The sequence below is a fragment of the Rhipicephalus sanguineus genome, chromosome 11, assembly GCF_013339695.2.
Source record: "Rhipicephalus sanguineus isolate Rsan-2018 chromosome 11, BIME_Rsan_1.4, whole genome shotgun sequence".
NCBI lineage: Eukaryota > Metazoa > Arthropoda > Arachnida > Ixodida > Ixodidae > Rhipicephalus > Rhipicephalus sanguineus.
In genome coordinates, this window is record NC_051186.1 from 132,197,065 (window position 1) to 132,222,670 (window position 25,606).

The 25,606-nt window shown below is 48.5% G+C and overlaps 1 protein-coding gene across 1 annotated transcript in view; it reads right to left on the reverse strand.

Moving 5' to 3' along the window:
- The window catches only part of LOC119374497 (sodium/potassium/calcium exchanger 4), a 113,365-nt gene extending 98,770 nt beyond the window's left edge, over nucleotides 1-14,595 (reverse strand). Inside the window, exon 1 of the mRNA XM_037644609.2 lies at nucleotides 14,063-14,595. Within this exon, the coding sequence (XP_037500537.1) occupies nucleotides 14,063-14,210 (148 nt within the window). The 5' untranslated portion in view covers nucleotides 14,211-14,595. The remainder of the gene's footprint in view (nucleotides 1-14,062) is intronic.
- Nucleotides 14,596-25,606: the final 11,011 nt, after the last annotated feature.

A 25,606-nucleotide genomic window follows, 5' to 3' on the forward strand; every position in this document is an offset into this window, starting at 1 on the left:
GCTCTTGTCTTCTTCAAGGCATCAACCTAGGGTTGTATGGCACCCGCAGAGGTCTCGTCGCTGTAGCGGTTCTAATCCGAAGAAAACGTGTTCAGTGGTTTAGAAGATATAAAGACATGAAGTCAGCCGCTTGCAAGGGATGCCTTGTGGGCGGGATCTCGGCTAGAGGGCTTAATTGCTTTCTACGTCAAGGAGAAAAGGAAATTCCTGGGGTTTTACGTGCCAAAACCACGGTATGAGGCACGGCGTAGTGGAGGGCTCCGGAAAGTCAGAACGTCGGGTGTTCTCTAACGTGCACCGACGTCGCACAGTGCACGGGCCTCTAGCATTTTCGCCTCCATTGAAACGCGACCGCCGCGGCCAGAGAAAGAGAAAACGAAATCTGCCCGTGTACTGTGCGATGTCAGTCGTTCGTCCCAGGTTCGAATCCCGGAACGGGACGAATTTTATTCAGCGTCTAAAAAGCTTTTATCCTCTTCGAGAAATTTGTGTGAATTTCCTTTCTTTTTTCGCTTCGTGCTGCAAAATGCACGATTCACATTTCATACACTTTTTTTTTTCTTTCTCTGCCCAAACAAACGCAGATGTCCCATCTCAGAAGAACTGCTTCGATCCTCGGCTTTTGACACCACCGGCCATCGCCCCTTCTTCCTCCGAGGGCCGCTACTATAGCCACGTCCGCTGTGCGGCCCCTTTCTAACTGCGTTTTAGCTGTGACTGCTCTTTTCTTTTCTTTGGCGATGCGCCCGGGAGAAGCGACGTAACGACCATCTCACTCTGTCAACACATCGTTTTCGTCCATCGGTAAACGATGGCTGGATGGGTGCAATAAACACCAAGGGCCGGGGCAAAACCAGCTGTGACACAGTCTGTCGGGGACGGGATGATTAGAGGTGCATCCGGAATTTAACACCCGCAATGCCGCTGCCACGCCTTTTTTTTACATTTTTTTTTTGTCGTCCTTTGTGTGTGCGTGCTCGATGTGTTTGTAAATAAAAGCGACTGCAGAGCGAAAGAAGTGAACGAGGCTTAAAGGTTTATCGCATATAAGAACGGAGCTGAAATGCCACACCTGGTTGATTTTGCGGCGTCAGTCGGCGTCCGTCCACGAAAAAAAAAAAAAAAACACGTGACCTCCAAGCAACCGATGACGTCACAGATCGCCAGTACGTGCGACTTCATGACGACGTGAACATCGCCGATCACATTCAAAGGTGGGCCGATCCCGGAGGCAGTGCAGAAAACGAGTGAGGCGGTACGCCATTCGTACGCGTTTGGCCCCGTCGATCGAGTCTGTAGGCGCTTGTGTTGGCGCGATAGTGCGTATCAAGTATGGGTCGACCGCTCATTTTGAGAACGCCCGGCGAGCGGCCCGCTTATGGAGGAGGCCGACGAGAGCAGAGGCCGTCAGCTGTGCGGACCTTCACGCAATGGAATGGCTCAGTCTTTCTTATTTGGGAAACCTCGGGAGCTTATTGAGGCGGAAGCCCTAAAGAGGCCTTGCAACACTTTTTCAGCGTGGTCAGCATTCGAGGCTCTTGCTGCCGATCGGCATTCGAGGCTCTTGAGAGCACCTAAAGCCTTACATTATTGCGCAGCACGCGGCCTGGAATTTACAATGCTCAAAGTCGGCTAGAAATCGCTCCCTCTTCTCTCGACAAATGATGCCATAAGCTCGAATGACCGCGCGATAAACCCAAAGCCCACGGCCATTGGCTGATATTAGCATCGTCTGCCGCAGAGTTACCGCGGCCGCCGCGAGATGTCGCCACGTCCCCGCGCGCGCTGAAAGTAAGCCGCGTGTTCGAAGAGAAGTGTTCAAGGTCACGACATTTCGAAATGTTATTCAGAACTGTTAACTCTGAAAACATTGTTTCCCTTGGGGCGTATTCTCTGGGCCGCAGGAACGTTTGCTTAGCCGTATGCGAATTTCTTAAGGACACAAGAAGAATTCCTTGTTAATTATTCTGTCAAAATTTGGTACGTCCGACTTCCTCGCGCCAATTCATTGTATCGCATATGATTGGCACATTCCTATTTTTATTAGTCCATAAACTAATAACTCTTCCATTTTTCTGTATACCCTACACGGCCGATTAGTTCCTTTTCCTTCGTTTAAGTTCTAAATTTCCCCACTTATATTAACCGCCGGTTTCATGGCCAATCCCCCGCAGTGGGTAAGAGCCAAGAAAGAAGGGTCAAGCAAGCAAGTAAGCAAGCAGAAGGGACGCATATTCTCGCCCCCCCCCCCCCCCCCCCCCCCCCCCGCGTATCTTCGAGCGCGCTGGCTGGTACCGAAGGGAGAGACAAAGCGTATGACAAATTTCTGTAACTCAGCTCGTACTTGACAGATTCTAAAAATTGTTGCGGCAATCGATTCGTGAGGTAGTCAACTATTTTTATGAAGCCATTCGGTGATTACTTGGAAAGGTGTTGCAGGGGCCCTTTAAGTGCCTCGTCATCAGCTGGCGTTGGGAAAGGGCGGCGTCAGAAACTCACGTGACCTGTCTAGCGTGACCTTAAAGGGACACTAAAGGCAAATATTAAGTCGACGTTGATTGTTCAAATAGCGGTCCAGAAACCTCGTAGTGCTACTTTTATGCCAAGGAAGTGCTTATTTTGAAATAAATTCACGTTTTAGTGGTCCGAATCGCGTTAGCGCACTTCAAATCACCCGCCTGAAATCAGACTTTCAACGTCACTGCTGCCGTGCCCAACGTTGCCCGCCTTTACTGCGGGGCCGCCGACACTAGTAGCAGCAGTGCGAAAGTAGCGGGACCCACAGCAGCAACAACGGCCATCGAAGCCATCGAAGCTTGCCGCAATCGCCGCAATGGATGTGGACGGAGAACTTGACAACGAGACATTGGCTCGCGACGCTGGGCTCCAATTCAGCGAGAGGGTTCATTCCGCGGCACCCAGTGAAAAGACACATCAGTTTCCTTGCTGCAGCACTGGCGTTGTGCACCATTCGGGCATCCGGCAATATCACATGCATACGGCATTTTGTCGAACTTTCTGTCATAGCGACTTTCACGAGCTCGCAAAACACACGCGGCAGCACGCAATCCCGAAACTACCACTGAGCCGCGACCGCATGAGCGAAGCAGGACGCCGGGCGAAGCGCAGTTCGGCGAAAACGGAACCTTTGAACCACGCGCGCCGTTCCCCATGGCAACGCCACAGAGGTTCTTTTTTCCATGAATCAAACCGAAACGAACAAGCAGCATTTTATTACGTCTTTTGATGCACGGAAGGTTCTTTTTTTATTGCTGCTAGTTTGATTACTAGTGATTTATTGTAGGCAGACTCTCATACGTCATCGGGATAACTTCGAAAATATCCCACTCGTGGCGCTCATCAGGTGATACATTATGCTTAATTTCTCGGTAAGTAGGGCACTGCTGTTGCATAATATTGCCGTTTTAGAAGTTGTCATACATTGAGCTTTCACTCTGGCATCAATTGTTATTTGCCTTTAGTGTCCCTTTAAAGGACAACAGGGTGCGAGCCGGAATCGAAGCCATGCAGAATGCGTGGGTTCGCAGGCGTCACGCCATGTGAATTGCGTAACGAGTGAGTGGTGTAAAGCTTCCCACGCATTACGCACGGCTCAGCCATCGTTCATCGTTATCCACAGAGGCGCCTATTGCCTTACAGACGCGTAGTGGGTACTCAGCTAAAATCTGCACACCCTTGAAAAAGACGTCCAAAGACGCAAGCGTTCAAAGCGTCGACCTGATGACACGCATATGCACTTGGTCGTCCCGGCTAATTAGTCTTACATAAGTGCATCCAGGCTTTCGTGTTCTTCTGTTGCAACAACACTTGCCGAATTTTTGTCCTGGAAAGGTCGGCGTGGGAGGGGGGCAATAATCTTAAGGTTGCAGGTTCGGTCCCTGCCGGCGGCAAATTGTCCTTTCGTCCACTTTACTTTCCCCACATGTACGTCATAATTCCTACAATACACTTGAAACAGTGCATTTAACGCCCTCTATACCTTCCTTGGCTTCGTTATCTGCTGGTTTTCATTTAGGTTGTGCCAAACAAAGCATCGAAAAATTCCCTTCCTTCGTAGAGTCACTGTCAGGGTTCGTGTCTCGTGTTAAATCCGCGCTTTTGCCAAGTATGAGCCAACTGAGCCGGCAACCAAGTCTCGTCCAGCTTGTTTTTACTGGCCCGAGAACAGCATGCGGTATCGCAGAGGCGTGCTCAGTGCCATGCTCGCTCGGCTGTGTTCGCTAGCCGGCCGGACCGTGCAGCGGTGCGTTCGGGCGAGCGAGGAAGGCCGAAACCGTTCGGACTTTTGCTATAGAAAGGAAAGGTGATCGATCGGGTCAACTGACACGCGTCACCGATCCAATGGCACAGCTGGGAGGTTGATGTCAAAGCCGCGTGTCATGGATGTCACCCGCATTACCCGACCATCTGTATACTGGAGACACGTTGCCGTATCCCACACGTGTGTCCGTGTGTGTGCTTACGAACCTTGGCTCCGTCTGTTGCTGTCGAAAACGTTCGATGTTTATCGGATCTGTGCGCGTCTATGTGCAGTCGGCCTCCGAAGTTTCCAAAATCGCAGTATCAGAGTGTTTGTAATAATTTGTGCAGTTTAACCTGCCCAAACAACGATACGATTATGCCCTAGTGGAGGGATCTGGGTACCTCGACTGTCTGGTGTCGTGCCACCAGACACAGTGCACGGGCATCTATAGCGTTTCGCCTCCACGGAAATGCGACCACCGTGGCCGGGATCTAACCCGCGAGCTTAGGGTCAGCAGCCGAGCACCGTAACCGATATACCACCGCGGCTGATTCTGATTGTGTATACCATAATCGTGTACACACACACACACACAAACACACACACACACACACACACACACACACACACACACACACACACACACACACACACACACACACACACACACACACACACACACACACACACAAACGCGCGCGCGCGCGCGCGCCACGGTGGTCTTGTGGTTATGGTGCTTGACTGCTGATCCCAAGGTCGCGAAATGGAATCCCATCCGCGGCGGCCGAATTTTCGGTCGGAGCGCTGCACTACGGCGTTCCTCATAATCATATCGTGGTTCTGGGACGTGAACCCAAGAATTATCATGTGTGTGTAGACAAGCGCACACGCTGGCAATGAACGCCTTGACAAAGCCACCTTGTCGTAACGTTGGTTCCGGCGACATTCGATCCCTGTTCAACGATTTCTCAGTTATCTATGTGCGACATTTTATTTGTTTGTATTTTTCTAGGCATAGCGCGTCAGCCGGGGTGCTTTCTACGCGATCATTTTCTACATTCCCTTCCCTCGTCGGAAAATGCAGCGACTTTATTCGAAACCGCGGTCACGTCGTGTTCGCAGTGTGTGCACCTATTGACACGCGCGACGGACACTGCGCGAGCGTTCATACTGTTTCGCGGTTGTACCGGAAGCTATTTAATTGATGTTCGCCGATAACGGCTTCCGAGATCGACTCAGTCCGGCTAAGTCTTATATGTACCTGTGTGACTGCAGCTTTTCGCTTTACTTTTGTTTCCGCGCTCATGCAGTTAAAGCAATATACCATATTTGACGGAACGGAAATTAGATCTGCCATGTTACAGGCGCGGGGGGGGGGGGGATATTAATCAATCACTTCGGCGCATATACTGAACAGAGAGGGAGCCAGAAATAAAATAAAATAGAAGGGTCGCGACATAAGAGAAGCTTTCATTGTTTCACATTTCGCGGACGTCAAATATATATAGATGCCAGCAGGCATGACGAGGCTGTTCCATGTGCAGCCAGCGCTATCGTACAACTAACTGTTAAATAGGCTAACGCAATAATAAAGGCCTCGGAACAAGCGAATGTTAGGCGCAGCGTTTTCATAGTGTTTTTTGACGTTAGCGAAAAAACGCAACCGTCACTCATTCGAGTTAATCGAGTATTCGTGCCGAACCAACGTATTCGAAACAGTCGTTTTTTTTTTCCCTCGTACAGTAATCCATGAACGTCCCGAAACGCATCTACCGCAGAGCTCAAGCATATCGTCTATCTACCGCAGAGCTCAAGCATATCGTCGTTCGTGCACGCTCTCGCTATAATCTGACGATAACTGTTGGGGTTTAACGTCCCAAAACCACGACGTGATTATGAGGGACGCCGTATTGGAAGGCTCCGGAAGTTTCGACCACCTAGGGTTCTTTAACGTGCACCTAATTGTAAGCACACGGGCCTCTAGCAATTTGCCGAAATGCGACCGCCGCGGCCGGGAGCGAACCCGCGACCTTCGGGTCAGCAGCCGAGGGCCGCATAACCACTGTCACCACAGAGGCTAACGGGCTCTAATGTTAGGTTAGTCAATAAATCTTCGGTTGGGCCTAGCTGGTACAACTGCTTGTCTCCTCTCCTCCTGGTGGTCCGTCTTGGTTCGCGCTGTAATTTTTCGCCTTAAAAGGTTAGGTTAGGCTATCAGTGCTCACACCACCGAGTGCCAGGTCGGGTTACAGTACTCGCGGTTTGAAACGCGAAAAATTTAGGGCTAAGTAATGCACTTACTCTAGTTTCCAGTTTCTACAGTTCGTGTCGTGTCGACGTATAATTTTGATTCAAAACACTTACATCAACGCCAACACGTTTAGCGGTCGAGATCTGCAGTGACATGACGCGTATGTCGCGAGCAGTTTGCTCATAGCAGTCGTTACGTGCACGCACACGATGTCGCGTTTCAATCCGTGAGTATATGTACTGTACCTCTTCGCGCATAAGGAAAGCCGGGCTCGGGAGCATACCAATCCGTGTCCAACCCTGCAATGCCTCGCCCCCCCCCCCCCCCCCCCCCCATTGGAGGCGTTCTACACTCTAGGAGGAAGAAGAAAAAAAGGAGCATGCGTGACTCCTTAATTCGGCGAGTCCTGACCTGCAACGTATAAGACTCTCTTTAAGAGGCACGTTAACGCTCTTTCGGGTGCCTCGGCTCTCCGACGAGAGTGCAGTGATTCCTAAATGGAGTTCACGTGACTCCTTAAAGAGAGCCTTATACGTGGCAAGTCAGGACTCGCCTAAAAGAGTCACGTATGTACCTTTTTTTTATGTTGTACGACTCGGACAACCGCCGTGGTTCCGCGCAACGCTTGGCACAGCGAAGCACGGACCCGTCGCGGATCGTACCCCCCGCCGACCGACACGCCTAGCTTCGAGATGCGCGGCTTCCTCCTCGGGAGTACGCAGCAGGGCTATGCACTGTAGAGCGGAGGTTGCGCGTGATGTCTCCGTCGGTGGGCGTGGCTTAGCTACTGCGCGTGCGTCGCTTGGCCAGCTGGTGCGTTATCTGATCGCTAGACGACGCGATGCTCGCTTCCTCTTTCTTTCTACCTTTCTCTTCTCTCTCTACTCCTTTCTCTCTCTTTCGTTGATGTTCTCTCTATTTCGCTCTTTCTCATTCTTTCTCTGCTACGCTTTACTCTCTCCCCTCCTCCTCACTTCCCCATCTCTCCTCCTCGCCCTTAATTCCCTTTCCCACCCCCTTGCTACACTATATACCAGGGTTGCCGTTGGTGGCTACTTTGCGCCAAATTGGCTACTTTACGACCCAGTCTGGCGACAAAAATTTCAGGTTGGCGCCATGGCTACTTTCTGGCTACTTTGAACCTCTATTTTAGCGCATTCAGTAGCCATTTTTCTCATTATCTGCAGATAAAATACCGAGCAAGCCTGACGACTACCCTTTGTTTCCAAGATTTTCTGACGCGTCAGCCAGTGTAAGCGCGTGTCCTAGCCCCGCCATGAGTCTGATGCTCATCGCACCTGAACGCAACGCGCGGTGCGCCTGCCGAGACGGAATGATGAAGTTCTTGTTCGCCTAGTCAGTGTCTCACACCCACTATGGGGGATAGGCCATGAATTCGGTGGTTTTATGAATTTAAATAAAAATTAAGATGTTGGAAATATAACTTACAAATTAAAGATGAAATTTAGGTACGCCTTTTGGCTAAGATCAAACTGACGAAGTTGTGCGCATGTTGGCAAACGCGTGGCTAGCACGCTGTTCACGCTGCCCGCCATCGATGCTGACGCTACGAGCCAGTTTTGTAGTGCTGATGCACGGCGCGTTTTCGGGTGAACTTGACAGACACAGAGATCCGCTACAAAATGAAGCTGGACCGGTCATCTTCAAGCGGATATCGCTACTTGAAGCTGGTCGTGCTTGAAGTCTGCAACTTCAAGCACAACCTTCTTCTGCCATTAGTATTCCTACTGACTGGTTGGCTGGAATGATTCAATCTTACTCTCTCTATGGCAATTACTATATCTATTCTATATAGAATGTATACAGGTGCACGGAACTTATAATATGTTCATTTATTTGCAACTTCCTTACAGCTTGAAGACCAAGCATGAAGGAGAAAATAACTGTGCTCGTATGCTATTTTATTGCTGACACAAAATGGTATTATATATTATTCAATGATAAAAACTCTTTTCATAATACCGCTTTTCTGTCATTTGGCTACAAGTTTGGCGATAAGATTAAAAGACGTGGCTACTTTGGCTACTTTTAGCTTGAATTCTGGCTCCTTTTCGAATCTACCCAACGGCAACCCTGCTATATACTATACAAGACTATGCTCTATATAGATGCTCTGCTAGCGTGCCTGGATAGCCGATCGAGTGGTTAGGACGCTCGCCTTCGGATAGAGGGTACGCGTGATGGAATCCCGCCTCGTGAAGATTTTTTTTCAGCAAAAAAATTTTCTCTTTCTCTTTCTTTCTTTCTTTCTTTCTTTCTTTCTTTCTTTCTTTCTTTCTTTCTTTCTTTCTTTCTTTCTTTCTTTCTTTCTTTCTTTCTTTCTTTCTTTCTTTCTTTATCCCTATCTCTCTGTACTCGTTCTCTGGCAGCCGCACAGTGGCACATACCCGTTAAGATGATGATAGTTTTCTGCGATCGACTCACAAGGAACGATTTGCTAAACAGTTTGGCTGTTTAAAAAGAAAACAGCACAAAGGTAAAAGCACATTCAAAATACGAAGGCATGAGTTCGTGTCCGACATGCGACCAGCGTCACTATATATAATATTACGTTACTATCTGCCTGGCATTAAAGTCGAACAAGCGGATTTCGAGAATGAGCAACGTTTGAGCAACGAATGAGCAACGATTCGCATTTACATAAGCTGCTCGCAAATGCCACGCGACTATAATTAGGAGCAATCACGAAGGGCGAGCGGCATCAGTCACGGGAGTGATTATCCAGAAAAGTCTAAATTGCGATAGTAAAAAAGGAAAACTTTTCAAGCCACTCGAACAACAAAACGACGAGCTATATCTGAATAAAAAAAAAAATTTATAACAGCATATATAGTACGATTCTCGTGTGTGCACAGTAAACCAATACTGTGTGTGCACGGTAAACCAATTTATACCTCTAAGGGGGCTTTACCGTGCCTCTAACTAACACTCTGGCACTCTAGGAGAAAGGCATTTTCACCAATCAAAACACCCATATCACGGGGTGTTGCCAATCGTCTAAACAACCTTATCGCTGAAAAACAGTAAAAAATAAAAACTACCAGTCAGGGGACACCCAGTTACAGATGACATAGAAGGCGCATGTACACGCCCAACCATATGCACAACATAGCACATACTGTACATAGCACGCAACACGTCATATTGTAAAGTACTTCATGGACGGAGCGTTACACAGCCTTACACCGATCATCTGGTATATATAGCCACGGTGTCTTGAGCCGTCGTTCAGTGCCGGTGGGGATATTTCTGTTCCGCATACATGAACAGCACTCGCAAAATACGCGTAAATTTATGGTGTGCTTGTAGATAGCCCCATAGCTCGGCAAAAAAAGAAAATTGGAGCTCACTCAGACTTACTCAAGAAATATATTTTGCTCTGAGAGCTCACTCGGACTCAGACTCACCAAAACTTTCCTCAACTGGACTCTTTCGGACTCAGACTCAATCTACTTTTTTTTTTCAGTCGGACTCACTCAGGCTCAAACTCACCAACATATTACTCAGACGGACTCACTCAGACTCAGACTCACGGTTTCATCTGAGTGAGCCTGAGTGAGTCGACTCATGAGTCTGTCGGCATAAAATTAGCTTTTTCGATCACGGTGTCTATTCTCCTAAAGGCCTAATCAGTGCTCTACGATATGCCTTTTAGTCTTGCACCTTCCAATACGAGTTGCCATCATATATCATCATTATCATATATCGATCAAGTAAGGAAATACGCGACTCACACGAGATATTTTTATCAAGAACTTCCCATGAAAGGGCTTGCAGGGGGAGGTCGACCATGGCACCGCTTCCCCTAACTCATGCCTCTGATCGATAAATACTGAGGTGGCGCATGAATCCTAGTGTGGTGATGTGAATAGACTTGAGTATACACGTCAGCCAATATAAGGCTTATAGTAATGCTGAGGATGAGTAAGTAGGGCCATAAGTCGGCAACAAAAGGTGGAACTCACTCGGACTCACTCAAAAAATATATTTTGCGCTTAGGGCTCACTCGGACTCAGACTCACCAATATTTTCCTCAACTGGACTCATTATGACTCAGACTCACTAAAATTTTCTTGAACCGGACACACTCGGATTCAAACTCACAAAAATATTACCCGGACTCACTCGAACTCAGACTCACGGCTAGATCTGAGTCTGAGACATATCTGTACATCTAAACTCGCCTAATATTCAACGCTTTTTTAATCAGCGAGGCCCAATTATCAGCTGGCAGTTGTCGTATATGGACCGCAGGTGTTTCGATAACCCATAACACGCTTAGCTCCGAAAGGGTCTTTTAGGCGAAACATTAATGGTTAACCCTTACGCAAACCAAAAGGCTATTTGGGGAAGCGAAACAACCTTACACCCTCATCTCTGCAAATTCTGGTTGTAGGCGAAAGGGCGTTTTGCTTGCTTCAAATCGTTTTAAGTATGCAAAGTGGTTGACAGCATGTGTGCGTGCGTTGCCGTATAGTGACTTCGAAGGTTCTCGTTTCGTTGGTTGATTTGTTACGCATATGGTTTCCGTGTGAATTGTGCGCTTCATGTATCAAGGTTGCAGCCCGTCACGTGATGGATGGATAGAGGGACGGAAAATAAAGAAAGAAAAAGAAATAAAGAAGCGCTCAAAGTGTCGTCGATTTGCTAGAACACTGTATGCTTCGCACTTTTAAATAACAAGGCTCCTTATCGTGGTGGGAATTCCCGCAGCCGTCACCAGGTGCGTGGCCGCCCTTTACTCGACAGCGTAGCAAGGATTCGTTTATAATATATATATATATAGCGCACCTTGACGCCGTCATGCGCCATCGTGCGAGTCATGCACGGACTCACTCGCGAATGTCCTGACTCATATCGCCGTCGGGAAAACAGTGCGTCGAGGCACGGTTATTGACTGTATGCATCGTTTTCGGTGCACATCCAGACGGCATGTGCCCGCACTGTATCAATCGACCGCGGAGCGAGTTCCGAAGGTTCTGAGAGCGACGTAAATTTTTGAGAGGGGGCCGATCCGGCAGGCAGTGCGATACGCTTCAAGCCTTTAATAATAATAATAATAATAATAATAATAATAATAATAATAATAATAATAATAATAATAATAATAATAATAATAATAATAATAGTACCTTTCTTCCCATCGCATAGCGCATTGCTGCCTCCTGACTGTTCCCTTCATCCACGCGCGCTTAGCATGCAGCGTGACACTTCGGTGGCTACAGGCAACAGCGACGACGGTCATGCGTTCGTATGCAGGCAACAATGACATGCGGCACCGTGTAGCGACAATAAGCGACTTCGACCAAAGGTCAGATTGCCGCATCAGAAACGGCCGATCGCCGAAAAGCCCGCGACCGAGAGAGCATCGATTACACCTTCGAGGGCCGCGTTTCTGTATACACTCGGAGGCGCCGGGTCTTTCGCGTACCACGCCGCCGCCGTAATGTGCGAGTTATAAGAATGACTTCGCCTAATATGTCGCACGTATTGCGCGAGCGCGTTTGCTGCCTTCCCCTCTGTAGAGACACCCGCAAAAGAACAAAAATAATAACAATAATAAAAAGGCTACTTGCCGACGGGACGCAGATGGTGGAGTGATTGATCGGTTCACCTTTAACGGTCGTTTGAGACGAATTCAAGGATAACGAGAGACGCCGCTTCTGCGTATGGCATGCAGGGTTCAAAAAGAAAAACGATCAAAAAGAAACACCGCAGCGATGGCCTCCAATAGGTAATGGGTTCGATTCCCAATGCCTCTGTGCACCATGCAGTCACGGTTTTCTCCAATGTGGGGGAGGAGGGCACCCGCGGCTTGGCACTCGGTGCTTATTTCTCGAGAGGTAAAGTGGAGGCTAACCAGAAGAAAGTTTCTCGGTTTGCTGCCCTGCACTGGGCAAGGGGGGATAGAAAGGTAAGGAAGGAAAAAAGAGGAGTAAAAGAAATAAATATTGTCGGGGTTTTACGTCTCAAAATGATTACGAGGGACACCGTAGTGCAGGGTTCCGGAAATTTCGACCACCAGGCGTTCTTTAACGTGCACCTAAATGTTAAGTGCACGGGCCTCAAGCATTTTCGCCTCCATTGAAAATGCGGCCGGGATTCGATCCCTCGACCTTCGAGCGAAATTCCACGGCAGCGCGCCACTTTCGTCCACGTCCTACTCTTACAAGCTGGGTACACGTCTACTGCCAGTATATTACGCGCCGTGGTATAGCTTATAGGCTACATGCTGTTTTGAGCTGCTTAGCACAAGGGTTGCGGGTTCGATTCCCATCCACGGTGACCGCATTTCGATTGTTTGGTGAAATGGCGAAACAGCGCCCTCGTTTTTTATGTAGATTTACAGGTGCACGTCAAAGAACCACGGGTACTTAGAATACTGAGTCCCCTGTCGCGGCGTGTACCACAATGATACCGGGGTTTCGGTTGCTGCAGTAGTTAGCATAGCTATTAATGTCTCTCTGACTCCGTATATGCACAGCAACTGCCACTCTCCGCGTGCTTAAAATAACACCTAGACCACGAACGACGTGCGATTGTTCCTTCACAGCTGAAATGCCGCGCGTATGTCACAGTTTGACCAGATGAATCCAAGAGACAATTATGTGAAGGAAAGCGACATTAATTGTTGTCTTTTAACTGTATAGTCTAATAATTATAACGTATATTGAATTGAAGTGGACCAAGAAGACCTTTTCCGTCGGTTGGATACGAACCCACAACCTTCGATGCTCTCCAATTGAGGTACGACGAAAGGTGCTTCGCCCGTCCACTACGTTGGGTATTTCGGTACGTGTAATCCCCGGGAGTGTTTGCCGTAATACGAAGGTTGCGGGTTCGGATCCCACCGACGGAAAGGTGATTTCTGGTCCACTTTAATTCATTTCAATTTTCGTCATAATTACTGCACAACAGTGAAAGACAACCTTGAACGCAAGAGGGGGGATTTATCCAGGGCTCGGTTCTACCGTTAGACGCAATATAATAACAATAATAATTGCTGGGGTTTAACGTCCCAAAACCATGACATGATTATGAGGGACTTTTGGAGTGCTGCGGAAATTTCGGCCACCTGGTGTTCTTGAATGTGCACCTAAATCTAAATGCACGGGCCTCTAGCATCTCGCCTCCATCGAAAGTGCGCCGGGATTCGATCCCGCTCCCTTCAGACACAATCTGATGAAACCAACAGAAGGAAGGTACGGGAGACATTGCTTGTGTTTTAACTGTAGTCTAGTAATCGTGACTTAAATCAGGGAGAGGTTTTAAAGTGGATGAAAAAACAACTTGGCGCAGGTATAGGGACCGAGCCTGCAACCTCCGGATAGCGCGTCCGGCGCTCTTCCAGTTGAGCTACAGCAATTGAGCAATGCTTTCCTTGTCATAAAGGCTTGCGTCTAACAAAATAAACGAGCCCCTCGAAAAGGATTCCTCTTCTTTCGCTCAGTAATGACACTCGCTGACGGCCTATCCGAATGACTAAACGACATCGTTATGTGCAGTGTTATTGACGTCATACTCACGCCTTCTGATGCGCGACAGTACACAGCAGGCGGCCAGGAAGGCGAGCAGCGCGACCGCCTTGCGCACGGCGCGCTGCCTCGCTCGTCCCGCGACGAATCGGCGTGACCCAGTGAGCGACGTCTGGTTCCCACCGCGCTGTGCTTCCATGTCTGCCGCCGCCGCCGACGCAGCTGCGTTTGCCCTTTCAACAGAAGCGAAGCCGCTCCTCCTGCGGTCTTTCCAATGAGTCGGCTTCCCCGCACCGACGTGAAATCTTCCTTGAATCGGTATCGCTAAATGTCCAACAACGCTGCCGTCGCCGCCTCCGGCGTCACCGTCACCACCACTGCCACCATCACAGATGAAGGTGTTCTCTCTCGCTTCCCTTTCGAAGGCTCGTTCGCCCGGTGTTGCTCGGCCTCTTGCGATGATCTTCGGTGTACTCTTTTGCGTTAGGAAAGGTCCGCTCTCGAATATGACAACGCTCGCTGCGGCGCCGCAACCGACCCCTGCTGTGTCGTCGCGCCGCACGCAACCGCCCGCCCCTTTCACTATGCGGCGGTTGCCGCCGTAGCTGCCGTGGCGGCGGCGTCAGCTTGCACAACGTCGGGAGAGGGAGCAGTGAGGGGCGAGGGGGGGGTGCTTGTTTTTATCGCCTTCCCCTCCCCACCCCCTTCCTCATTTAGGGAATCAACCTCCCCCTTACCTTTCTGAGGCGGTTGCCGCTCGCTCCGACCGCCAGGCGGCGATACCTTATTGCTGACGCCGTTGCCGTGGCAACGTTGTGCCGCGAGGGCGGTGTCTTTTTTTCGAGCTGCGCTGAAAAAGACTTCGTGACCCGCTGACTTCCTGCGTACCCGTTCTTTCTCTCTCTCCGTCTTTTTTCTTGTCGTTCTGTTTTACCCGAATGCCGTCTAACTTCGGGTTTGCCGGGAGCGTGCGTAAGATATAGGCCCCACATCTCTCTCTCTTTTCTGTCCCGCTTCTTTTTAATCGTCATCTGATGATGTCCGCGCGTCCCCGATTTGTCGATGGAATTACGTGCCTCCGCTGGAACATTTGTGCCATTTATATATATGTCGGCAGTTCTATCTATCTATCTATCTATCTATCTATCTATCTATCTATCTATCTATCTATCTATCTATCTATCTATCTATCTATCTATCTGTCTGTCTGTCTGTCTGTCTGTCTCTTGAGATAGATAGATAGATAGATAGATAGATAGATAGATAGATAGATAGATAGATAGATAGATAGATAGATAGATAGATAGATAGATAGATAGATAGATAGATAGATAGATAGATAGATAGATAGATAGATAGATAGATAATCTATCTACCTCTGCTATCCACCTTGTCTCCGCTTGTCGTCTGCAAAATAAAAATAAAAAATGAATAAAATAAAACGAAAAACGTCTGCGGTGGTTGGCTCCTTTTTGTTTCGGTTCTAGTGGCTGTACTTGTATTTTACCGCTTGCTTAATTCTCGCATCTGGCAGCTCGTCGCTCTTCTTATCGTCATATTGTCCGTGCATTCCCACGATGGCTCGGATTGGCTTGGCTTAGGCTGCGCAGCGCGCTTTCCTGTAATGAGCGCAGACGACGCAATCTCGGCTCTGTACTTATTCGACGTATAGTGCGTAGTATGTGCGTTCGAAATAGACGTCGCAGACGTACGAAGTGATTTGTCTGCGTGGCTTCCACGGTTTCTTTCTTTTTCCTTCTTTCTTCCCTCGCTGGTGTGGACGAATTACGTTCACTGTGCGAGCGCGTCTTCGGAAGAGGCAAGAAAGTGAGCGAAAAGTTCCAGTTGCCGCCGGGCACGCCGAAGTCATATCTGCACAATGCGTAATCCCGGCTAGAACCGCGGAGAAAAAAATCAATACGGTTTTTTTTTATAGATCACTTTTTTTATTCTTCTCACCGCCGTGACATTTCCTTCTGATCTGACTTTGGGTTTTCTTTTTTTTTTTTGTCTTCGTCCTACTCTCCGAAGAAAAACGAATCATTTCAGTCCAATGAACTCGAGTTGTCGATGTGCCTGCGAGGGTACAGCCAACGGCAAACGTTTACTGGACGTTAGTTCCGCGACAAATGCGAATTTTGTGTCTGTTCGTGCGTAATGCTTGTAGGCTTGTTGATGACCCTAAGGTTGCAATACCAACTACGGGCTGGAACATTCATTTTGGAGCTTATGTCAGTGATTCCACTCCTGCGCCAACTGCGCCAAAGTGCGCCAAATTGTATTTACTGCGCCATCCTGATAATATCGACGAAATTTGCGCCAAACTGCGCCAAAGTCTCGGGTTTGGGGGCGTCTATCACCGGCAATCGCACCGCCGGCGCGTCAGAACATGCGCAGCTCGATCTTGGGGCTGCTAATAAAGTCGCAATCATGGACCAAGAATTATTCCGCTGAATAAATAGCGCTCGCGCGTGCGTTCAGAGTAAGCCACGATGCCATGCACGGTGCCGACGCAGCTTCTGTTCTGCAAGTCGGCTCGACAGCAAAACGCGCTCTCCGCTGAGGCTCGTGACGTCTAGGCCTATCGGTAGCGAGAAAGTGCGACGGCGATTCATCGGCGGACGTCGTCTGTTCCAGAAACGCTGCTGATAGCTCGTTTCAAGCGTCGCACGGCACGTAAGGAAAGCAATGTTCAGTAATAACTACATGAGTGCCGCTAAAATGTCTGTCACTTCTGTTTCCGGACATCGCGGAATGAAATCTGGGATCGCTCGCAGTAGATATATGGGACAATATCGAATTTTCCTTGCTTCGCGTTTATGGAAGAGCACGCGAACGGTGGAAACGCGTTGACGCTTTTCCTCAGATGTACTTTATCGACGGATCTTCATCCAGAACAGCTTTTTCGTAATTCCTTCCGCCAGCGCGTCCGAGTTTGTAATCACTCTGCGGTAAATACCCCCTAAAAGGCCCTGCCCTTTCGAGCTCACGTGCTAGGGTTCCAATTCGAATTTTTTGCTTGGTTTTTTTAAAATGTCATCTCATTAGTAAAATCATATCTCCTGGTCGGAGCAGCCGCAAATGCGCAGCTGTCATTAGTGGGCCCGTCGCTGACGGCCCACAGTGAAGCGGCTACGCCATGTTACACGTCCGCCCCTCGCTTTCGGGGGTCAATAGCTAACCGTTAAAAAAACTCAGTTTCGCTTAAGAGCGAAGCAATGAATGCGATACCAGAAAAATGTATTGTGAAACGAAGTAAGACTAGCAGCTAACTCTTTTGGATCCGATCTCGCGTAACTCAACAAAACGCTGGTTTAAGGGAATATGGCCCCTGCAAGAACTGAAGCGTTTTCTTGCTCTGAGTTATCTAAATGCGAAGTAAGCGTTGAGAGCACAGCATTTTACGAGCCGTCTCCTGATGCCTCGAGATAGCGCGCGCGCAAGCGACTGCGCCCTTCGAACGATGCGCCCCCCCCCTTCCGCTCCCCTGGCGCGTCCCTTCATGCTCCTTACGAAAGACGGGGGGGGGGGGGCGTTTCCTCTCTGTTTGATGAGCAATCGATGGCAGGCCCGCACGCGGGAAGATGTTATCTCATGCGCTGTCCGTGCGGCGGAGACAGACGGCCGGCTAGTTTAATCTCCGCTTCAGCCGCGTTCGTCGCCAGCGCTCGAGAGCTTTTACCCGCGGCTAGAATGCGCGTGGTGATGTTATTAATTTGGACTTTATACGGAAAGTTACGGCAACGGCGACGGCAAAAATCCGCCGAGAGTGTCCATATAATTGCTATCGCAAGGGTCAATGTACGGGGCACATTTTGCGCCCCCCCCCCCTCTTAGGTGATTAGGGGGGGCTCCCCCCCTGCCCCCCCTGTGCGCACGCCTATGCTCCTGAGATGATTTTTTTCCATGAGATTTGCAATGAATAGAAATATTTCTAGCCTTCATAAGAGCCCCATAATAATACTCAGGTGCTTGAATGTTAATGCAATATGCTTCTCTATTGCACTCCAGGATGTAAAATTCGCTGCTCCAAAGGGCTCCCAGATGCAAAATTATCTGCTCCAAAGTGCTCCAAGATGAAAATCTTGCTGCTCCAAAGTGCTCCAAAACGGAAATTTTGCTGCTACAAAAATTGCTCCAAATCAGAAGTCCTCGGTAGCATCACTGGCTTATGTTCCCAGAAAAAGCGAGAATATAGCCTTCTCGAACATTTTGCAGTCTTTGTTACAAATCACTTTTCTGCTTTTCGATGCACGCATCGATTTCTCACTCACACGAAGGCGATAATTGGGCGAGTTATGGTGAAGCATGAGAATTATTTGAAATAATTGCGCCTGCGCATGATCGTCCCTGTCGCGAAAATGTATGTGTCCATGACAGCGTGCACCATTTCTTGCTGTATGTATGCGATCATTTCAAACGAGGTTATATAGTTCAACTACTTCGTCCTTGAAATCGCGGAAACTACTATCTTGTTCTCCGGTTTCGAGACGTCCACGTCGAAAATCACCGGGGCACATTAGGATATATACCGCTGCACTGCTGCACCGTGGGGTCCAGCGTCCAAGATGGTTCAGGTGTCCTTCCTGCTGGAAACAATTGCTGTGCGACTGGTGTACACAGTGAGGTCTCGTTGATACGATCCCGCTTAATACGTTTTTCGGCATAATGCGTGATTTTGTTTTTCTCCGTTTCCGGCCGACGCCCAATAGAGGTAATGCATTTTTGTACGCCTAATACGATGGTATTTCCGCGTGGGCTTGGATAATACGATCGCGAAAACGTGTGAAACCCTCGCGTGGTTTCAATTTTCGCGACAAGAGACGCTATCGCACGCGAGGTGCTTGCCCATCGAGGCACCCCAGCGCTGGCAACACCGAAGAGGCAGGAGATTTGCACCGGCGAGACTGGCTACTGTGCACTCGAAGCTTTAGACGCGTCTCGTCGCAGGTGAGGAGTTCGGTGATGAAACTGCTGCTCGTTTCTACGAGTTCCAAAAAAAAACGCTTCCCGCGGGACATCGAAAGAGTTCAGGGACGGAGTATTTTAAAGCTTTTTAATAAAAGCAAGTTCGGTGTCAAGTATGCACTGCTTATGACATTTAGGGTCCTGTTTTGGATAATGCGATATTCGGATAATACGTTTTTACTTTTAATGCCCGTGAGAATCGTATCAACGAGCGGAATCTCGTTGATATGTTTTTCGCGGGAATTAACCGGAAAAGAAGACGCGTTATGCAAAAATCGTATTAACCAGAGAGGTTAAAAAAAAATGCGGGAAATATAGATACTCAGTCGGCGACTCACTTTATTTAGCAACATTGAAGTCGCTGGTTAATTTGCGTTGCAATTTCTTCTTTTCATCATTGGACGCAGCGGCCGCGCCTGGCAGCGACCTTTTCGCCGGAAAACCGACGCTGCTGTGGCCTTGGCGGCTGTGCAAGGCGCAGATCGCGTTGGAACGCAGTTTCAGCTATAGATATGCCGAAGAATAAACGTAGGATTTCTACATATATCGTCAAGATCCGCTTTCGCGGTCGTATTGTCCCATTTTGAGCAAAAAGATTGGTCCTATTAAACGCATGAAAGTGAGTTAGTTCCAAGGGACGTTGCCCGGGAATAAAAGGAAAACGTATTAAGCCGACAAACTTATTATGTAGAATCGTATCAACGAGGTTATACTACCTTCTCTTTGCATTGTGTAAGCGTCGCTTTGAAACAGTTCTCGTGCTGATACGCGTACAAGTCACCGAGACGTCCGCGTGACAAGGACACGTGCTGTTCGCACAATCGTCGTCGTGGTCTAGGAAGTTCAGTACGCATCCACGCCGTCTCTTCTTATTCGCTGTTCTGCAGCTACGTATGTGGCTAGATTCTGGATCGTGTTCACGGACGAAATACGCGTGGAACAACAGTTTTCGGCGAACCGATCAACTCGACTGTAATCCAGTGTTTTTTCCGTAAAAGAAAAATGACACGTCGCAAACATAAATGTGTGGGATTTCGCGTAGTCGACAGAATGATGCGAACGGTATTTCCTCAAAGGCAAGACCACTTGCGTAAAAAGCGAACCTGGCGCCATTTTTGTACTTTCGAAACAACGGGGTTTCTTGCGTGTACTGCAGGATTTCACTTTGAAACCGTCGTTGATGAGACGATATGCGTCATGTGCTTAGAGAAATTTAATGTATGTCGCTTTTTATAGTTATAGCGATATTCGCTATACGTCCAGACCAACCGTATAGTCACACTCAGCTTCGCTGGCTTGAATCTTCACCGTGTACGGGAAGGGATCTGACTAGCTCTCCTTCTATTTCTGTGATGTACTTATACGTGTATGCCTACAATGACCCTGGTTTTGTCATTGTCTTCTGTGTTGTTACTTTATTTAATTTTTATTTATTTTTTGCGCCGATATTCTTAACGTAACGGGCACCCACCCTGTGGGAAATTGGCGGCATGGGACCGCCAGACCTAAAAATAAGGTCACCCTCTTTTTTTTTTCAGGTTTGCACATGCTAACGTAACGTTAGCATGTGCAAACCTGATTGCTGTATCTACCTGCGAGTCAAGAGTTATTTCTTATTGCATCAAGCATCGAATTGTTCCACTTGAAGTGCAAGCCCTTTTTGGGTTCCTTCAGCCCTCGTGGGGTCATTGCAGAAGGGTCTGCAAAATACTGAAATCTGAGTATTGGAGGCAAGTTAGGCTGCTTCATGACTGGCTCCAGGTTCTTGTGTTGACTGAACGGGATTCTTCCAAAGAAGCGAGAAGGTTGGATGCGTTTAAGAAGCAGGCCGCCACGTCAACTGAATTTCTATGGCAACGAGACCTCGTGAGTTTCGGGAGAAGACAAAGACAGCCAACAGTTGAAGGTGGTCAGGTAAAGGTCTTCTGAGAAACAGATCTTCCGCCGGATATCAGGAAGCTTTCGGACAAGGGGCCAAAGTACAGTTTCACACCTTCCGTGCGCCGTCAGGAAATGCTAGCCATGGTACGCAGGATTGCGGACCGCAGTGGGGAGCACAGCAGAGACGCCGCGTTGTCGGATGGTGTGGCCTGCATAAAGCGAAATGTCGGGTCTTTTCCGTCGTCAAAGCCCCCTCTCGGAAGAATTTGCAGGGCCATCGAGGAATGCAACCTTATGGTTCTTCTTGATGATAAAGAAGGTGGGTTCTCGGTGCTTTCGACAACGTTGTTCAAAGAAAAGGCTGGTATCGCAATCGGCAAGAATTTCAAGCAAGTTGATTTCAATCCCCAGAAACAAAAAAGGAAAGCACTGAAAATCCTGGAAGAATTAAAGGGGTCATGAAGCACCCCTTGGGCTTGTTGAAAAAACACATCCTGTGGAAAGGACGGCTATGAACTGCTCTGCCAAATATTACAGTCGTGCGCGCCCCGCAAAGGCCACAAGCGGAGCGCGATGTTGCCGTTTCCCCAGGCACCCTCTTTTCAAACAGAGGCCGGTTCTCACTCTCGTCGATGGGCGGAGTGTCTGCACATTGACGTCGAGGATCTGCCCGTTTACGTCGCAAGAGACATAGCATGCTTATTGGCCGATAGCCGACGTAAATCGAGAGCGGCGTTCGGATCAGATGCGCTTCTTGCCACGGGGTACCGCCACTTGCCGGCGCCGCACTCCTCAGTACATGGTAGCCGCACTCGCGCACGCGAATCACAGCGGGAGAGCGATCGCGTTTCATGACGCGCGCTGACGTAACTTCTTTCCCCCGTGCCATCCCTGCCTGTCTAGCTTCCAGTGCGCTCGTCGGCACGAGAAAAGAGAGAAAGCGCTGAGAGCGTGCGCCAAACCCCCGTAACTCCGCTGATTCTTGACGGATTCGAGAAATTTTTGCGGCAATCGATTCGGGAGGCAATAAACTCTGATACTGAGGTCATTAGATCATTACTTGGAAAAGTGGTTCATGACCCCTTTAAACCTTGATAGCCTCGAGAAACAAGCAAGGAAGCAGCCGAAGGCATCTCTTGAAGTTTTCTTCACGATCAAGACGCACAATGATAGAGCGCCTCTTCGAGCCATTGTCTCCGAAAATGGTACGTGGCAACGCCTGGTCGCAAGATACCTACAGAAGCATCTTCATGTGTTGGTGAGCGAGGATCATTTTCTAGTTAGGAGTTCATCGGACGTTGTCAAGTGTTTAGGAGGTTTGCCTCCTGGTTTGTACAGTGGATTTTCTCTTGACATTGAAGAGCTGTATTATTCTGTTCCGCATCAGGAATTACTAAGCGCTTTAAAGGAAAAGATATCAACCTTTGGAGAGTTTGAATTCCAGAACGCAGCAGGAATACGCAGTGATGACTTCTTAGACTTGCTGGAATTTTACCTGGAGTCAACGGCTATAAAATGTGAAGAGAAATTCTTTATTCAAAAACGCGGCATTTGCATTGGGTCGTCAGTTGCTCCGGTTCTTCGCGATATTTTCTTGTCAGTCATAGGAATGCGCATTCAAACCCACATTCAAGACTCACGCGTGGTAGAAATTCATAGATATGTAGACGACTTCCTTGTAATTCTAAAAGATGTGTGCAGCGAAGAGATAGAAGGTGTTGCGAAGAGCATTGTGGACATTTTCACAAAACATGGCGCAGGTCTTAACTTCACGTGGGAGCTGCCGAAACACAACAGGCTTCTATTTCTGGACTTAAGCCTGCTTTTCAGTTCCGAAAAAATCTGCTGGAAATTCAGTCCGAGGTCCAAGAAAGGCACTTCCCTTCGAAAGCGCTCATTCGAAACTCGTCAAGAGAGGAACGAATTCTCTCCAGTCAGCGCTAACAAAATCTTGTGAACATTGCATGCCTGAAAGCTTCAAAGATCAGGTTACACGTTTGAGCAGCGCAGGGTATACACCCGTCTTTCCTGGTATCTGAGGTGTCCGAGTCGTTGCTTCAGAAGATTAAGCGGTCTGGCGGGACAAAAGAACGAGAGAATCAAAAGAAGCAGGTACAAGTGATTCCCTACATTCATGGAATTTCGCAAAATATCAAAAGGGTGGCGTCGAAACACGATGTTCGGGTAGTATTCTCAGCCCCTTGTAAGTTGTCGAAATTGTGCAGCATGATTAATCGGCAAGGGCTACCCCAGTGCACGACTAAGCTCAGAAACAGGTTCACAGAATGTGTTGCAAATGTCGTTTACGACATAGCCCTGAGCTGTGGCCGCCGGTACATAGGGCAAACGGGCAGATGTTTTAATGAGCGCGCAAAAGAGCACAACCTTAATGTGCGCAATAACGCTGGTGGCTTTCTAGCCGAGCACTGCAAGCGTTGCGGCTGCACACCAAATTTAAGCGGTACTAAATTTCTGAAAAGAGCCGTAGACAGGACAGAACGCGAACTTGTTGAAGCGTTTTTTATTAGGAAAGCACGCCTTCAGTAACACTAACGGACGCTGAGGTTGACTTTTTAGATGGTTTTGTTTGACGTGTCCTTTCGCCTTCACCTGCTTTTCCGTGTTTTTGTTGGTCATCTGTTCATCTTGACGCTTGTTTTCCATGACATAAATGAGGTAAATAGTTGATTTTCACAGTGCGTGGTTGTCACCCCGGCGCCGGGTTGTTCTGAATTATTTTGGTCAGTCCGTTGTTATCATTTATTGATTTTGTGTGCTTTTTGTTTTTGTGTTGCTTGGTGTCGCTAAGAGCGCAAGCAGGCTGTTGGTTTCACTAACTGACGCCGATTTCTGATCTTTAGGTTGTCATTTCAGTGGTTCATCCTCACGTGGTTTTCTGTGGTTTGTTCGTCATTGTTCTTTTAGATACCACTGCATTCTTCACCAGGACAAGTTAGGCGTTTCACGCCCTGCGCGTGTTCGGCTTGGTGATTCTTTGTGCGGTCTTGTCATCAGAAAAAAAAAGAGAGAAGAAAATCAGTTTCCCTTGTGTGATATAGGTGCGCAGAAATGTTGGCATTTCGCACTTGTAGGCATGAGAAAAGCTTTTTTTTTGTTTTTTACCTACAGTATCATTGTGTCCTTTCTCGTCGTAGTTTATCTAGATCATCTGTGTAATGGTTGATACAGGCTGGTTTGGTGCATACAAAAAGGCCTGTCGAAGTGCAAATAAACTCAGTCGGCGCTCGTCTGTGTTTTATGTGTCTCCTGCCTTCGTCTAAATCGCGCTGCATGTATCCGAGTATGTACCAACTCGCCCAAGTCAAAGTACTATTGGAACAGATTCTTAACGTCTCGCTTATATCAACCGCTGACCAGTAATTACATTCATCTATTCTGAGACCCGTATAATCTTCATATATGCCTTCCGCAGGTATTGTTGGTTGAATAAGCTGCTACCTCGGCGCCACCTAAGTCGTCGGAACGACATATTTAAAAAAAAAAAGAGCAAAGAAAAAATTCGGCAGATCCCACGTGCCGTGGGAATCGACGTTATGCGAAGCATGCTGGGAATGGTGACTGTGGCGTAATTTTTCACATTCAGCGCGACGTTACGGAATCACGCTAGAGAAATATGGAAGTGGTATACGCACACTCATATGTTGAGTCGCATAGCTATGACATAACCAGTTGTTTACAATTGCGTAGCGATGGCAACAGCAACATGGGTGTTAAAAACACCACAGCCGGTAAGCTGATATGTAGTGCTTATATACTTCAATACTGGATAGCGCGAATCCAAACAGGACAAAGAACGAACATAAATGCACAGGACAGGCGTTACTTGCAATTAAGCTTCATTCAGGAAAGTTTCCCTAGATATATACACAGCCGATGGCACGCGCAGGCGCACTGCACGTACGTTACAGTCACAGTTACAGCTGTTATGCTTATATTTGTCCGTTATGACGGAGAACGGACGCACGTTTCACGAACCCGCGTGTATGTGTGGAAGTGGTTCTTAACAGCTCTTGGACAAGGTCATGATCACCATGATCAGTGAGCACCAGCAGCTGGACCGCACTTGTTAATCGGATCCATTCGTGATCGCGGCTATGAGGAGTGTAGTCGAGGTATAGTGCAGCTGGTGGAAATCTTGGATGCCTCTTACGATGAAATGATCTATGATGGCTCCTGTCGTGGACGTGGCAGCGAGGTCTTTTGATGCCCTCTCCACAACCAATCCGTATTCAGTGGCGGATCCAGGGGGGGGGGGGGCGATTGGGCGATCGCCCCCCCCCAAAGCTATAAGCCAACCCAACCCCCCCTCCCCCCCCCCCCCGCTTTTCACCTCACCGAAGGCCATTTTTCAGAACGTAGAATTTTTTCAGGTGGTCGCTGTGTCCATCCCAATCCGAGACTAGGGAAGCACCCCTCACACAGCCCAGCGCTTTTGTTAAGAGCGAAACAGGCTTTCTAGAAAAGATTTCTTCTGCGTCCTGCATCTTTCAAATAGGCACCGACGAGCACAAGCCTCAACTATTTTGCTAAAGCAACTGCTGCCTTTATGGAAGCGAGCTAAAGTTTCCTCCCCACTCCCAGGGCCATCAGCTCTTCAGCAAAGCGAGGGGTCTTCAAATTCTCCCATCTTTTTCTCAGAGACAGGAGTCTGTTCTGTGTCATTCAAACTGGCATCTTTCGTCCCACCACGGCCGGGCTAGACTGCACGTGCGCGCTTGAGCGCGC